Genomic DNA, 17,789 nt, shown 5'->3' on the forward strand with positions numbered 1-17,789 from the left:
TTTGAAGCAGAAAAAACAAGTATGTAAAAAAACCCTTCTTTCAAGCAGTTACAGTTATTCTAAATAAGCTGGAAATAGCCATGTATCAGCTAGCTAGATGTGCAATTCACAAAGCTTTTGAGAGCCTTGCTGTCTCCAACAGAGAGAAGGAAATACAATTCTCCCATTACACATCTGGAGTAGAGGCACAGGACACATGAGGTAATGTATCCACAGAAAGTCCACACCAAGAGCAATAAGAAGACAGATCTCCTGAGCCCTTAAGAGCTCTTTCCACTATATACCCCTCATAGCACACCAGGAAACACACCAACACTCAGGCATAGCTTGAAATAAGTAACAATTTGCCAACAAAGACATATCCAACACAAATAACAGCACCGATACCTCTCCATTCAGACTGCATGGCCCACCTTTTCATGAAATGACCACATCTGGCAGCACAAGAAGAGACAGCAACACATCTCCACTGACACACAGTGCTAAGAAAGGCCCAGCGACTTCTTGCTTTCTCCCACTTCACTGGCCACCGGGCAGTCAGAGGGCGAGGCATTGATACAGGTCCCTCGTACCCACAGACATATCAAAGCCATCTCCACCTTTCCCCAGGACAGCAAGCATCCCAACACATGGAGACCCAACTGATATTAAGTCTGAGCAAGTGCTTACTCTTCTGACAACAAGTCCTGTAAGAGTTTATTTCGGTCACGGAAGCAGCCTAACGAGTGCATGCTATCTAACACGTCTGGATCAATATCCTCCAATGAAGGGAGAGAACGAATCTGCACCTTTCGAGGGATTGGTTGCTCTGGTTCTGGCTCATTCTTACCCCCTCTGCAGAGAGAAGAAGATAACAGAGAGAAATAGGGTAGGGAAAGAAGAAGAGAAAAGAAACGTGAGTTACAAATGAACCTGTACTCCGAAACGCAGCCTGCAGCAACAGATGGAAATAGCTTGTTCAGTCCCCACTGAGAGACCAGATCTCACAACCAGACAGACACTCTCTTCAGGAGAAACTGCTGTGAAGGCTGAGAGTGATCAGCACCTTGTGGATTTTGGTCTTTTTGTGAGAAATGCCTGCATTCAGTCAGAAAGGCAGTAGGAACCTCACTTACCAGTGCCCTCATAATTTAAGCAGCTGTTCAGCATCTTAATGCCAAACATTTATAAAACACTACATGATTTTAGAGACGCTGTCTCATCAGCCAGACCTCAGGCTATCAGGATGAAAAGTGCAAGCTGAACGATTCCCTTTCAAAGAACAAGCTGTGAACAAACCCTCGTTTCATCAGTTCTGATTACAACAAGCACTGCAGCCATTTCATACTTGGAAACTTCCAATGTGGCTTAGGAGATCTCACTATCAAGGTTCCCATTTGACAGACTTCAAAGGATTTGGGGCAAAATCATGCTTTTTATTTACATGCCAAAATATGACAACGTCTGTTTCTCTTCAAAAAAATTCTGGCCCAAGTGTGATGCCTGAGGTCAATGGAGAAGCTAGGAACACACCATTAGTGGCAGAGTATATTACTGAGTATATTACTCTTCTAAAAGTAGTTAACACAGGCTTCCTTCATAATCCTCTCATTCCATTCACCAGAGTCAGGAAATATTGATTATTCATTGCAATTAAAAGCTCTGGCTATAAAAACAGATCAAAATGTCAGGATATCTCTAACAGACTGAATAATACATATTTCAGGCACCCCGACCGTCCACTGCTTTTATTCAGCTGGGCAAGGAGCAACTTATGTCAACTCTATCCATCTAAATATTTGAGTTTGCTGTGATGTTCTGTGTGATGTTGAGGTTTACATATTCTTTGGGTGAGGTCCTCCCTTTCTATTACATGGTGTGAATATGTGACAGTTGGGTCCAAGCTCCCAGGGTGGACAACAGAAATTGGGAATACCTAAACTGCATCAGATGGCAGTTTGGACAAAGGACTTCCTTTTAATACTGGCAGAAATAAGGCGAGCATAAATTCTGAACTTACACACAAGGCTTAAAGTGGTCTAAGCTCAGAAGCAAGCTCTCCAGGTACCTTCAGAAGAAAAGCAGCTCCAATTTAAATGTAACCCTAATTTTTCTTGAGTAGGTCAGAAAGGAAGTAAAGAAATATCATTCGTAAAAGCTCAAGGTCTCAGCCTCTAAAATACAGCTTATGATGCCTCCATGAAATCTCACAGAAGTCTCTACATCTTGAGAAATGATGATATTGTCCTTAAATCTAAGAGCTAAATTGGGGAAATCTTGTCCAACCAAAGAAATGTCTTACTCTGTGAGTGCCCTATCTTCAGGAGGTAACTACTCTGACAGCTGGTTATTACTCAGAGTGTGTCAGGATTTAACTCCCAGCAGGAAAAAGCAAAGACTAGATCATAGCTTTGCACAGCTAAAGCCAGTGATGAACCTTGTCATTAAGATAAATGCTTGCAGGACATACCTTTGGACAGCAGCTGAGTGCTTTTGTTTTCTAATGGTATGGAAATCATTTTTAGAAGGAACTGACTTCATTAGTCATTTATTACATTAAAAGCAGAGGTCTTTGAGGTAATTTGAGATATTAAAAAGAAATCACAGCTTTTGAAAATTCACAGAAAATCCAGGTTTCCTACTAGTTGTCTGAGTCTTTAGCAAGTATCACCTGCAATCATCTTTTATATCCATCAGCTTGGGTGCTATTTCTGGAGAGAACAACCCATTATCTTCTGTGCAATGAAAAGTGGCTTTTCCTTATGCCCAGCACCTGGTCAGCCTCAGACATAGGCAGGAATATTCACACCTACTCATCAGGGACAAGAAAAATCTGCAAAGAGGTGCCTCGTCATTTGGCAATGCATTCAGAGCTTCAGGAAATGAAAATCACCAGGTCTGTGCTGTGATTGGCATGCCTGTATTGCCTGTTCCATTCTCAGTCTGGTTCAGAGTGACAAATTTGTTGCATTTCAACCCACATAGACATCAAACAATGTCAACCGATGAATACTGCAAATCACGTATATTTTTTAAAGTCTTGCATGAATGTAATTGCTGCTTTAGAACCCTGCCTCTTTGTGAGGAATGGTGCATACAATGGATGTGATTCCAGAACAGGGCAGACTTTTTCAGTCTGTCCATGAAATTCTCTCACGAATCTCATTGAAATGCACATTTACACTAAAGCAAAGGAAAGCAGCACTGGTAGCATTGTTCTTCTGATTTCTGTAAATTTGGTATCTTCACAATTAGGGCAATAAGTCAGTGCTACAGAAGTATGTATTTACTGTAACAGCTAATTTATTTGCCTTCTTGTTTTATTTAAAGAAAAGAAGTGAAAACAGCTGCTGTTTTTTCACTGATTTATGATAACCTGCAATTGAGGTAAAAATAAATGATTTCAATTAAAAAATGGTTTAAAAGCTTCACTGAATTAATTTGGATGAAAGAATAAGAAGTGGAGGTTGGTGATGAAAGGTTTCTCTTTGGTTTCTCCTTTTTTTTTTAGGCTTGTGAATCATTACTTCAACTTTCAAGACCTTTCTGTCTGCTGAGACTGCAATTAATTTTTTCCACAGTTTCACAAAATCCTGAATATTTATTTGAAGAATCAAATATTATGACTTATCATGTTCTGAGTACAACCTCCAGGTCTGTAGCTTATATACAAGGGTAAAGACTTTACATAGGACAGTAGTTATAAATGAAATAAAGAAAAAATGAAAGATACGAGCAAAACAGCCACAGCGACAAACACTTGTAACCACTCCTTCTCTGCCAGCATCAATACTTCCAGGCAAAATGAATGCAAAGAGGCTGTGAAACATCATCAGATGAAAGTAGTGGAGTTTTGAAGGTTCTAGGGTTATTCACAGACTAAATTTAGCCAAAGAAGGTTAACTTCCTTAGGTCAATCCATGGCCAGTAGAGAGAGAAGGAGAGAGACTAATTTAAAAAGCTATTTTGAGCAGAAACTCTGCTTTAGGCAATCTGAACACTCTTCTGAAGGAGCCTTTCTCTCTCTTCACTGACTGTACTGGGAGTGCAGGGAGAACTAGCTTTTGCAAAACCCAGTTTATACTTATAAGAACAGTATTAGATTCATCAAGGAACACATGAAAATGTTTATGTCTACAACAAAAAATATCTGCCTAATTGTGCATGTGAGCCTGAAAATACTATATTCTGATTGGTGAAAACCTGCATGTAAAAATCTCAAGGATGGTTAGAGCAATAATAAAAGTAATCAATTATATTTAATTTTATTTCCTATTGTGATTCCATGATTCTATGATTCTATTCCACTTTCAATCAAGACACAGAGAAACTGAAGTCAGCTGATTTTACTCCATGAAGAAACAAAGGGGACCAACTGCCTAGCCTGGTATAAACAGATTTTACTTCTGAAATTTCTTGTCAGACTTTACAGGAGAGCTAATTCAGACTTACAATTAGAGAGATCCCCTCCATTTCTCCTGCACTTATCCATGAGAACTACACAAACAAACAAAAGAAAACTTGCAGCAAACAAGACTCAAGTCCTTCTCTGGTTTTGGAAGGTGCCATGTTACTTGGGAACTGTAGAGAATGTGAAAAAGCCACAGGCAGAGTGCTATAACCATTTCAGGTGAACTAAGAAGAAAACATGGTATTCTACAAACTGCTGAATGCCCTTGGGTCCTATTGAAGTCAGTGAAGCCAGCAATTGAACACTGCCCATAAGATAGATTTAGAGAAAACAAAACAAATCAAAACAAAGGTGTTTCTTTTTCCCAGTGACAGGCTTAAATATCAGTTCATATCATCCTCAAATATTTCCCAAGAGCAGCGAGAGGAGGATTATGAAGGTAGGACTTTCCTTATCACCCACCCAGGGAAAGTGTAGGCATGCTGACACCCAGAAGCGTGTATTGAAGTATCATTTCCTTACATCCTCAGGTTAATGAACTTATCATGAGTATAAACAAAAAATGCTATTTACTTAGGTTTGTTGAAATGCTGTAAGGGATACACAGGAGTGCAAGGTCACTTCTAAAAGCCATCAATCTTCCTTATGCCCAAACCACTCGACAGGTGCATTCTTTTCTCACAGACCTCCTGCTTCACTGTCAAGACTGCTGCTTTTAATCAAGTCACAGAGCTAGTCTCACATCAACAGGTTACAAGGTCACAAGCAGCCTCTTAGCTTGCTGTGAAGAAGGAGCAGGGATTTTGAGACAGAAAGTCTCTTGTTCATAGGTGCTTATTTATCAATATAATCATTTTTGTTTCTAATTCAGAGAAAAACCAAGATGCCAAGAAGGAACAAGCGAAAGCTTTCTTGTCAAGATGGTATTACAAGGGATTCTCTGTATCACTTGAAGAGCAAACCAAATACGACTGCTATTTTTTAAAAAAAACACAGTCACTTTTAGGTATATTTTTAAAACAGCAAGCTGCTGGACTGAACAACTTATTTCAGACAATTGGTAGTCACTGTAAGCAAAATTACTAGCGTGAAGCTACAGAGATGAAAACATACTAGTAGCAAAGGGTAAAAAACCACATTCTTCCTGCTCTCTTCCTCTTTCTCCACTTGTGTGAAATCTGCTCTCAAAATCTATTGTTCTCTCTTCAATCATCCCTGGCATTCCAGCTTTCATAACATGATCAATACTGATTGCATGCAAAAGTGAATTTAAAATGTTACTTACATATACCATATGTGTTTCTGAATATGTTCTAGCTGCAAAGAAAAGAAAACAAGAAATTAGCTCTGCAAAACGTAAGAGGAAACTCCATAAGACATCCCCACTCAAGACTTGTCTCTAGTAAGGACCAAGTTTACCACTCCAGACCTGGACCTATGCAGATGAGAGGAACTTCTCACTGCATGAAGACCACGCTCATCCTCACCCCACCCAGTGTACATGAGGCTGTAACTCTGGAAAAGGGAACAAGGCAGGAGCAAATCCCAGGAAAATACATAAGTACAACGCTTCATAGGTAAGTGCTTTGACTGTTTGTTTTCCCTTCCTACTTCCTTCCATTCTACAATCCAATTGAAGATAATAAACTGCACCCTCCTATATGTGCATAATGCCTGACTGTTTACACTAAAAGCTCTTTCCTAGCTTTGTTTTGGAAAGAGCAAGAGAAGGAAATAAAAACTGAAGTAGGTAGCATGCATGAACAAAACAAAGTGTGTACCTGTGACATGTTCTGCCAAGACTGTGCTTGCTAGGCTTCACAATTACCATTAAAAACCTAAAGACCCATTGGAATAAGGTTTAATGTCGAAAAATACTGTTTATAGTTCCAACACCTTGAGTTTAGGTTCAAATTTCTTTTGCTTCCCTCTTTTCTGCTTCACATACAAGCATTTTATTATGTAATGAAGGACTGACCAAAGCAGTGGCTTTGTCCATCTATGAAAACCAGATGCCAACAAACGTGCTACACGATGACCACATATTTCACAAAGACAAGGGGAAAAAAAAGCAACAGCTTTTTCCGAAATCCCAGACTGTTCAGATTACAGCAGAACAGCAGAATCTTCCCAACCTAGTTATTCTCTGAAGCACTGTCGCAACAGAAAAGCAATTTTTATCAATAGCCAGAAATTATTCATTGTGAGGACGATATTTCTTGCTTTCCCTTTATGAAAAACCTTTGTACACGCAGAGCAATGTGCACACTCACTGCTAACAGGCTTCTGTTTGTGCAACATGTGAGCGAGAGGCAGTGGAGAGCTGGAAGGAAATTCAAGCTATAAGATGAAACCACTGGCCCATTAAACCGGTCCGAAAGAACGGAGACAGCTGTCCTGCTATTACTTTCCACTTCAATTCCAGAATAATAAGAATTGGGGAGCAAAAGGGGAAGAAAAAAACAAACACCACAATAGAGGAGTAGACACACAACAAAATTTCACTGATAGAAAGTAAGTGTTCACTGCAGAGAGGCAGGAATCAGAGGCCTCTGCACTATGGAACAACAGCTCCTTGCCTGGGAGACCCAGAAGATCTCATTTCTGCTTTATATTAGATCATTTTTTAAGTGAGACAGGGCTCATATCAGAAACAAAGAAACAAGGGAATACAAACTAGGAAAGCTTGACAGAAGGTGAGACCTGTGTCTCCTGACATCATGTGGTTTCCAGACATTGGAACTCTGGTAGTTGAACTAGAAGAGAACATGGGGCCACATCTGTCTTTTTTCTTATTACTGTTCATTCCGGTGTTGCAGTATACAACAGAACCCCAGACTGCAGGCCTCTGACAAAGGAATTCCTTTCATCACAGTCTCCTCTATTAATAAGTCCTTTCACCGCTGCACTATTAAAAGAAGGGCAGAGTATTCAAGACACACTGGCATTTCCCCTAAGTGGCTTAATTCAAGAAGATAACGTCCATATCTATCTATGTATGTTCTCCTGTCAACCTAGCGATGCACTCTTCTTCCTCTTGGCCTTTGCAAGCTGAGGCACGAACAAATGAGAAGAGCCTATTCTGTATGCCTTTCACAGGGTAGGATTGTAAAACGGTTAGTTATCAGGTGCTTACTACAGCAAGAATCTGTTAAGGAGTGAGCCTCTTTTGCTTTGTAGAACCACTCTGTAAGATCACAGAATCCCAGGCCCTCTGGGTCCCTCTGTCCCAGCCCCTGCTCCAGCAGAAATGCGCAGAGCCGGCTGCCCAGACAGCGTCCCAGGAGGACCCACCCTCACAGCCTCCCTGGGAAATCTGTGCCAGTGCTCCAGCACTGATGCAGCACAGAAGTGCTGCCTGACAGTCAGAGAGAACCTCCTGTGTGTCAGTTTGTGTCCCCTGTCTCTTGTCCTGGCACTGGATACCACTGAAAAGAGACAGAGATGCATCTCTGCTCCTTATTTCCTATACACCACATGGAGGGTTAGAGATGTTAATGATTTCAGACAAGATGCAGATGATACAGCTAAGCGATGTCCAAGTCTCTTTCATGCTTGCTTCTTCTGCTGCATTTTCTGTCTCTGTGGGTCACATTTTTCTTTTTGACTGCAATATGCAGAAAAACAGCACTTCATTCTGTAAGTCAGAGAGGGAAAAAGAAGAGCCACCAGTTCCTGTGTTAGTCACAGACCCCCTGGGCTCCTTCAGAGGAGATGTCACAGAGAAATCCCTTCTGCTCATTCTTGCTGATCAAACTCCTCTGAGCTAATGATCCCACAGCAATTTTCTAAAAGAGAATCCCCCTAGCACTTTGATATACGTTTATTTGAAGGTGTCTGAGAGCTCTCATGTGAGAACACAATGGCTGCTGTTTACCTACAAATCTGCAGTTCCATCCACATCAAAATCATTGCTGTGAAGTACTCAGGGATACCCCAGATATGAATGGTACTCCACAAAACCAATTTCTATTCTGATTCAAATGTAATTGCATTGAAATGTTATTACAAGTGCGTACTTGCTGCTGCCAACATCTTCACCGCTTTTTTAAAGGTAATTAATTAATGCTTTGTTGCTTTTCATCTGCATTAAAGTGACAGGAGGGTTACAGGAGGGCGATTGGTTTTGACAAGGAGAAGTCTGTATGCTTTTTACTATGCAATGCAGGGGAGGGAGATACACAGTGGGAGCTAATCTTACTCCTCCTGCCTTCATTTAAACACAGTGTTTAAATGCATATAAGTGACAAAGGCATTTAACAGCCCAGAGTGTTCTGCTTGCTGTTTGTACATGAGTTTGCCAAAATTAGTGCCATTTTATGGAAGTTGTTAAAATGCTGCTTCCTAACATCCCCTAGCCACCGCAGGCAATTGCCTCATGATGTCATCTCTGAAACAACAAAACATGTTTAGCTCCATTGCACATGCACAGTCAGAGGAGAGATTCTGCAAGCTAAAATGCTGAGATGGAAGGAGTTGGGAAACTCCTTTATAATGGTTTTACACAAAAGAACTTCCTATACATATTAACCTTGATTACTGAAGCAGCATTGAGGACCCATATTCTTAAATCTAGTTTGATGAAAAACTGTACATGCTCATCAGAAAAGGAGGTCTCCTCCCCCAAGGAGCTTACGTCTAAATACTGAGAGGGAACAACAGATGGAGACAGACAGGCAGATGGAAAACAAGACAGTGCCGTCTACATCCTCAGTACTGATCTTAGCAGACTGGTTGCCAAGCTGAAACATTCTTACCTGCAGAAAAACTTTCTAAAAGTCCAAAGGATGAGAGCTTCTAAGCTTGAACTCATGTCAGGTTTCAAACCTCCCCATCCAGAAAACAAACAGTTTCAAACCCATCCATGCACTAACTCAATCTACATCTCAGATAATTCTTCTTCAGTTAGAAGATTCTCTAGTCTGAGCTTTAAGCTCAGACTTTAAGCTATATAATGTCAAGATACAGGCTTTTCCTGACCAAAGCATTCAAGCTGATAGCACCAACAGCAGGAGAACCATCACTTCCATCAGTAGCAGCAGTCATACTATAGAAGCCTCCAGGGACCTCAATAAGGGCAAGGTACTGCTGTGCTAAGTGCACACTGTAAGAATAGGCCTGTGGTAACCAAAAGCTTACTGCCTGTGTACATCAACTGGACAACTGCCTCCACTCCACAGGTGGTGAAGTAAAACAGTTTGAATGATGTGATAGGCATCTTACCAAAAGAGCTAGAAAAAAAGAAGGAATCAGGATCATTTTTCCCTCCATCGTTTTTTCTATCGTGCTTTAGAAATTGAGAAGCATTAAAGATAATATCATTATAGCATACATGAGACTCCAGGAAAAAAAAAAAAATAAAAAAAGAACAGCCGAGAGGAGACTGAAAATTTGGGTAATTTAACTTGGCTAATATTTCAGCATTAACATGTATGTGGACATCCAACACAAGTCATTTTATTCTCAAGTAAAATGTCAGCACTGGGAACAATAACAGCTTTATCACAACCCATAGTTTGGAATAGTTTCCATAGATCAGTGCAATAACTGATCTGCCCTGACCCTACTTGTCGTACAACACTCTTGACAACGCTCACTCTTCTTTAACAGGAAAGTGGACCAAAGCTCCTTCCTTCTCCTCTTTGCCTTTCTGTTTCTGTGGAAGAAAGCGTCAGACAATGCAAATGGATTCCACCACAGGAACTGTAATTCTCCACTGCAGAGATGCTGAGTCATTGGAAACCTCAAAGGAAAACACATTCACTTTTCGAAGTACACATAATTGAAAGGAATCATATCCTGCAGTACTGCAAGCACCAAGAGCTCACACTGTCTTCCATAAGCCTTACAAAAGCTAAAAGTAGTTCACTTTTCCCTCCAGACACTACTTCTGATAGAAAGCTGTCCCCATATCCCATTGACAGGGCTAGAATGCTTCTTCTCATTTCCAGGCTAGTTTCATGTTTTGACATGAAACTACTTGACATACATTTGCTTTTGTGCTAGTATCTTCCTTCCTTTTCTCCCTGATAATTACCTCCAGTGCATACGTGGATGACTAGTACATTCTCTCTCAGACATCATGTAGGTAGACTAAGTCAAGTTTTTTTAGGCTGTGCTATTCAGGGAAACTCACTCCAATTCCCACCGTCTGAGCATTCCTCCTTTGCAGTACTGCCTGTTTGATTTAAGCTTTACTGAGCATGGGCAGTCAGAAATACCACACCCAGCAGTCAGGGGCTCCTTCTACTGAAAGAAAAATACGGATTCTTTTACCTAAAGCATGCTTAGCTGAACAAGCCTAGTAAAGGGTAGCACTCAGGCACATCTGACTATCCATCCTTCAGACCACAGAATACACAGTGAGTGTGAACCTTATTCCACTAAGACATAATGAATTCCTCTTTCTATAAATGACTCATATATAACAAAACATAATGCCAACTTCCTAAGGCAGGAAAGGGCCAGCAACAATACTTCTGAGTGCCCTCTCCTCCAATAATTGTCTCAAGCTCTAACACCGAAGCCTAACAATGACAGTTGAACATGAAAGTTAGATCTGTTTTTGTTGATCATTTTAACAGATGGACTGGGGAAGGTGTGGGTGTACTGTGAAATGGCAATTACTGCATTGGGGAAATGCAGTTGGATGAAAAGGAAAAAAGATACACATGAAAAAAAGAAACAAAGCAGAGTAGAGAAGTGAAAAATAGATAGAGAAGTGAAAAATAGAAGAAAAAATCCTAGTGACCCTATAATCACTATATTTTTCTGTGGAATTCAGCAGTAAGATACTGAACAAATGATCAGTACATTGGCCCTTATTGTACCCAAGCCACAATTTTGCTCACATTTTTTATATAAATATCAAATTGATTCAAGTAAGACATTTTCTAGGAATACAGGCTTCCAAATAAGCCCATGCTTATATCCTCTTTTATTTGCAGGACACAGCTAAAATAAAACTCAGACCTCTCCTTGAAATGAATTACATATTCCTAGATCCTGTGCAGTAAACAAAGAGCTCCATTCTGCCTGGCGCTTTAAGTACCCACAACACTAACAGCATAGAAAGGGAAGTGTGACAGCAGCAGGGACAGCAAACCAAGAGACCCTACAATAATGAAAATAAGATTGCAGCTAGTAACAAAGACCTATTCTTTTTCCTCTCAGCTCTCAGCTCTTACATGCATTTTACTTCAAATTCTTAGTCACAGTACTTGTCAATAACAATTCCCTAAGGAAATAAGAGCTTCTTTCTGATCAAGAAAATGGGGGGATCACTATGGGACCTTGATTTACCTTAATGTTTTTCACTCTTGTGCGTGTACAGTCTCTGCTGTACCACACAATTTTAAATCTTCAGGCAAAGTTAAGAAATTAGAGTGTTCTCTGGCAAAATTAAATCCTAACATTTTGAAGAAGATCTGATGTCTGATGATCTGTGCTCATTGGCATACTCAAGCCATCTGCACTAAGATCTTTGAGAGAAAAATAAGAACATTTCATCTGTTCTGTATTGTGCTGGTTTCCTGAGCAAAAGCAGTAGTCTATTTATCTGGGAGGCAAAAGGTAGCACACTCATCATTCAAGGTCTAATCTATCCACCCACTGTGGCCCCTCTGTGGCCCCTCTGTTGCCTTACTGTTTTGTTCCATCTAGTTTGTGAGGTAAAGCATACTGTTAAATTTACATTATGGAAAAGAAACATTCAGAGACTGGTTTAGTGACTTGGTCATAGAGAACAGCTCTCCGGTCTTAGGACACAGCCCTTGCCTCTGCAGCATTCTGTCCACGAAAATACTTGGAAAAAATAATCATTTTCATTCTTTTGTTAAAAATCTAATGAAAAAGGGCTTTTAAAGTGCTTCATATATATACCTGGTTTTATATTAGTGCTATTCCTTCACTGCAATGTCACAGCTACTAGGTTTGCAAAGGTAAGGATACCAGTAATACCACGAAGAACTTCTCACCTACATCTCCAAACAGAATATGACCTCGTTTTGTAATGAACAAAATAAAAACCTGGCTGCAGCTGTCAGGTAGTACTGTAAAGAGAGCTGTGAAGGGAGTTTAAGTTCACTTTTTAGCAGACAGGTGTCTGCATCCCAAAAGCACCATCACAGCTGGTGAAGACTGATGCTGTTGTTAGCAATCTCAACAGAGAGGCCAAGCACTGATCTGCAAGTTTATTTATAAATATTTTAGCAGACTGAAGAACCAGGAGGAGTTTTAAATTTACATTTCTTTATACATACTCCCACTCAGAATCTGTGAGCTTAGTAGATCTGTATAAAATCATCAGCAGAGCCTGACAATAGGATTTACAAGGGCAATGTACCCATAAAGGCTGAAGCTTCCAGGGACAAGCAGGCAAGCTTGCTTTCCAAAATGATTTTAACTGCTAATTTTTTTTAATTCCCTCAAACATTAACACAGCATTAATGAAGGATACAATCACTACACAGTGCTCATCCATGCAGGCTCTCTGTCATAGTGATGGGCTATATCCTAGCTACAAAGATGCAGTGCTGAATGCCTGGAGCTCAGCACTGCAGGCCTAATCATGCTCAGGACCACAGGGCACAACATGAAACAGCAGACTACAAGGCACCTGCTCTGAAGGCTGCTAGAAGATAATGCAGAGCACACATAGGGCAGAATACAATGCAGCTGTGTGGCTTGAAGTGAGAAGTCACACTTTGGTCAGAAATGAAAAAGGAGCGTACTGTGTTTGACCTTCAAGCAATTACATCACGTCCCTGATAAACTGGCACAGCCACCAGGAGAGCCAGACTGCCCAGGCAGATTCCAAAATGTGCTAATGGGTCAGTAGCACTGTGATCAGATTATGAAGGAGTCATTCTAAATACCCACTGCAGCACATGAGGAAGAATTACGAAGATAGAGAAGCATCATAAAGGCAATCTGGACCCATCATTTTAAAGGGAAGGTGAGTAACCTCTTTCCAAACCTCCACCAACTTCACTCATATTTTGCTCAGGAGGAAATGCACAGAAATGGCAGTAAACCAAGTTACCTTAGTTAGTCAACTGTAACTGCAATGAGGTGACAAACAAAGCCTTGAGCACGTGACTTACAGCAAATGCTTCCTTACCGTGAGACGTTTCGAGGCATCCACTTCAATCATCCCCCGCAAGAGGTTCTGACAGTCCGGAGGGATAAAGTGTGGCATGTGGAACACTCCACGTTTCACCTTCTCCAACAGCTGCCGCAAGTTGTCGTCATCGAATGGCAGGGCACCCTGTGGGGATGTGACGGATTCGTGGATGGGAGAGAGCAGGGAAAGGGAGTTGGAGAGAGCAAAAGGAGAAAACCAGGATAAACACAATGAGAGAAAGGAAAAGAGAACGTCAGCTCGTAATTAAGTATTATAATAAGTGAAACAATCTTTTCATCCACTGAAAATAAATAATTTCTTAGTGCTGCTGTATTTTCTCCAACATAAGGAAAAAGCAGAGGATATACAGGTTTTTTTATTAAAGCTTTAATTAGAAAATGACTACCAGTATAAAGCATAATACATAATATGAAATTGCCTTTCCAGGCAAATTCAGCAAAGATGCATGTATTCAGTTAAATTCAGCTCAAGCTTTTGATCTGCTGGTGTTCCTCCTGGGCATACTTTCACTGCAGCAATGTTTATCCTTTCCTTACTTTTAATCTTCCTGAGACACATTTATTGCAGACATTGGAAAAGAGGTGAACAGCATTTGAGTGACTTTCAGTAAAGAATATCCTCTTTCTGATGGAGCAGTGGAATGACACAGCTGAAAAAAGCCCTAACCAACATCAGCCCTCTGGAAGCAGCAGACGTTCTGCCTGGTTAACATACTCCATCCAGTTCCCATGCTGCAGTCAGGTCATCAGTTCCTACTGCTTCCCTACTGCAGCTCACTTAAGTGAATAGCCTGAGCTTTTTTAAGATCAAATTTCATTTTGAATAGATCATCAGCTGGCCACAAAAAGCAGCAAAAAGCCTATCCTTGCTGCAAAGACAAAAAGGAAGAGAGTAGAAATCTTTAGGATAACTCCACTTTTATAGCAAGTATGCACCTTCCATGATATTCTCACTTCACTCTTTCACTACGTGCTGAGCTTCCTTGGCTTCCAGGAGAGGTTGTGGGAAGTTGCAAGCTGTCAGCTGCCGTGATAATGAAGCTTTCAGTTGTTAGTGCTGGCACTGTTCTTACTACAGTGAGTACTGCATCTGTATAAGCAGGCCTGAGGAGGCTCAGAGGAGACCTCATTGCACTGTACAACCTCCTGAAGGGAGGCTGTGGTGAAGAGGGATCTGGCCTCTTCTCCCAGGCAACGAGCAGGACACGGGGCAATGGCCGCAAGTTATATCAGAGGAGGTTCAGGTTGGACATAAGGAAGAACTTCTTCTCTCAGAGAGTGGTCAGGCACTGGAATGGCTGCCCAGGGAGGTGGTGGAGTCACCGTCCCTGGCAGTGTTCAAGAGGCGTCTGGATGACGTGCTGCATGATGTGGTTTAGTGCTTGTGGTGGCAACGGTGATGAGGAGACGGTTGGACTGGATGATCTTATAGGTCGTTTCCAACCTTGTGATTCTTGTGATTCTTGTGTGATTCTTGTGTCCACAGTTTGCTGAGACCAACAGCTTAATTTACAGAAGCCTTGGAAAATCTACCTGATGGCAACAACTACTGGATGCTATTTACTGTTGTTCATTCAAGCAGCCATGAAGAAAGAGCCTCCCTGTCTTTCACAACCAACCTCTTGAGTTACCTACTTTTTTCCTTACAGTCCCAGACTTACGGGAAAATCAATTCTGATAGTTCAGTACTTTGGCTAACACAATTTAATCCACAATGAAGTCAGCAAGGCTGCTTTGTGGATTTCCTGAAGGTAACAACTACAGATCTTTTATTACCACCACCTGTTATTAGAGCTTGAGAATTTTTGCAGTTTTTCCTGGCATAATTAACTGGACAGCTCTGCACTCTCTGTCAATAATAGACTCATTTCAGTCATTTTGCAGGCTTGTGTATATATGTAGAAACAGACAAAGATGCTTCCCAGCAACAGAGGGACACCAAATCTTGACACAGAAACCATCTTCAAACAAGAGTCCGCACCTACACTTCCCAATCACCTTGCCAACCTCTCTTGCCTTTTCTTACAAACTCAAGATGTCACAGCAGGAACTCATTTTATAGCTACTTTATCACCTGTGCAAATAGTTGGTTAGGAGCAAGATATTCCAGGTGATACTTGGTGAGATGGGTAAAACTCTTCCCGTGCAGCATCGAGATAAAAAAATATCTAAAATTTTAAATTGTCAATAAACTATAATAACTAAAAATAATAAAACTGGTTAAGGAGAATTAAAGCATCATGCTCAGAATATTACAAGATACATGAATTCTAACCGCTAAAAAAATTATCAGTGAATTTTTTGGAAAAAAATATACTTTACAATAAGTATAAGAAGTACTTCAAGCCAAAATTATGAACAGAATCTAACTCCAACTGAGTTTTAGTCTCAGTGAACAAGTGCTTCTATCAAAATAAACATTTAAGTGAAGAATTAGTAACTGAAAATACTAATAAAAGGACATCAATACTTAGCTTCAGGCTTCTTGTTTTTAAAATTGTAGACCATCACTTAAACTATTACAAATATAAAATACTTAACGTGCATTAAATCTGTTCTCATATAAGCCATTAATTCTGCGCATAGTAACATCATGCTTATATAAGCATATATCTGTGTTTTCCTACACTGTACCATGGGAATTAATAACAAATGCCAAACCTATTCGCTTTGAGCTGGACATCCGATTATTGTATATTTGGGAACGCTACATTATACTGTAAATCAGAATAAATTCCACAGAGAATTGAAACTTTGATCAAAAGAAGGATAAGTTACAAGATACCGCATTTTGAATACTAAGAAAAGTACTCCAAGTGAGCCAGATGGAAAGTAATTTATACTTCATACTGTTGGCTCAGTTTTATGTTCTCTAGTGAACTAAATTAAAATATAGCCCAATACTTGCATGAAACAAAATTGTTGCACTCAAATCTTCTCTTGATAAAAGACTGCGGTTAACGTATGCATATACCTAATGAAATGTACATATACATACAGCAGAAAAAAACCAAACACTTGCAGAAACCTGCCATGTTTAATCCTGTGAAGGGCAACAATTTCTGTGTCTTGGAGTGGCACACCCGTTTGGATCAAAAAATTCAGTGTGCTTCAAATGGGGCTCTTCAAAGTGCTGCAGCACTACAACACAGCAAATGATATTTATGGAAGCAACTCTTTGACACTTGTCTTAGTTCTCATGTGCAGGACAGCCGCATTTCAAAGCAGCAGTGAAATATTCTTCATGCTTTTCCTCTGGGACTGATGCAGGACTAAGAGGAAAGGATGCAGTTGAGAGATACAAAAATAGGAGAACGAAAAAAAAACCCTATCTGTACATGATGTCAGTAGAATCACCATTAAATCCAGCAGCATTGGTGAATATTTCTTTTTTTTTTTTTTATAAGAATAGAGCGAGGAAGATGACTCACCACTAGCAACGCAAATAAGATGACTCCACAGCTCCAGACGTCTGCTTTCCTTCCATCATACTTTTCTCCCTGTGCAGCAATGACACAGAGACTCAAAAATGTGCTCACTGGTAAATGAATTCATTATTCTCGAAGAACAAGAGTGGGGAGAATGGGTAACCACACATTTTGATTCTGCCACCTGCTTCCCAAGGTGGCCTTTCCAACCAGGAGGCCAAGATGCAGCACATTAATTTTTTTTTTTTATGAACAGCAGTTTACAGTTATCTAGGTTCCATGAGAACAGGGTCAGAAGAAGGAAACAGCAGGAATGGCTGAGGACTGGAAATTTTTTAGTACTGATCCTGAAACAGAGGCAGAGGTGTACTAAGGGCATCAAGAATTTGCTTTTCTCCTTCCTAGCTCTTCAGGGAGCTTGTCATCAGTCACATTATTTGTGAACTCATCGTATGGGCTGGACAGTGTCTTTTGTATGCATGTTTGGCTCTACATTAGTGATATGCTTCAAAAGGGTGATATGCTCCTCTTGTAAGACCCCATTTGCATTCAGCTCTCAGGTCCCCAACCTAAGGAGGACACAGATCTGTTAGAGTGGGTCCAGAGGAGGCCAGAAGGATGAACAGAGGGCTGGAGCACCTCTCTACAAAGACAGGCTGAGAGAGTTCTTCAACCTGGAGGTGAGGCCTCACTGCAGCCTTTCAGTACCAAAAGGGAGTTCACAGGAAAGCTGAAGAGCAACTTTTCCAGGGAGTTTTATAAAACAAGGGATAATGGTATATTTATCTTAGATATAAGGAAGAATTCTTCTTATTTTAAGGGTGGTG

General features: G+C 40.5%; 1 protein-coding gene across 1 annotated transcript in view; it reads right to left on the reverse strand.

Moving 5' to 3' along the window:
• Nucleotides 1-17,789, reverse strand: part of BRSK2 (BR serine/threonine kinase 2) — a 297,047-nt gene that overhangs the window by 52,222 nt on the left and 227,036 nt on the right. The window contains exons 8-11 of the mRNA XM_052696777.1: nt 16,966-17,034; nt 13,512-13,658; nt 5,676-5,707; nt 670-834 (exon numbers count right to left, since the gene is read on the reverse strand). Coding sequence (XP_052552737.1) covers nt 670-834; nt 5,676-5,707; nt 13,512-13,658; nt 16,966-17,034 — 413 coding nt within the window. The remainder of the gene's footprint in view (nt 1-669; nt 835-5,675; nt 5,708-13,511; nt 13,659-16,965; nt 17,035-17,789) is intronic.

The sequence above is a fragment of the Tympanuchus pallidicinctus genome, unplaced genomic scaffold, assembly GCF_026119805.1.
Source record: "Tympanuchus pallidicinctus isolate F22 unplaced genomic scaffold, pur_lepc_1.0 scaffold3, whole genome shotgun sequence".
NCBI lineage: Eukaryota > Metazoa > Chordata > Aves > Galliformes > Phasianidae > Tympanuchus > Tympanuchus pallidicinctus.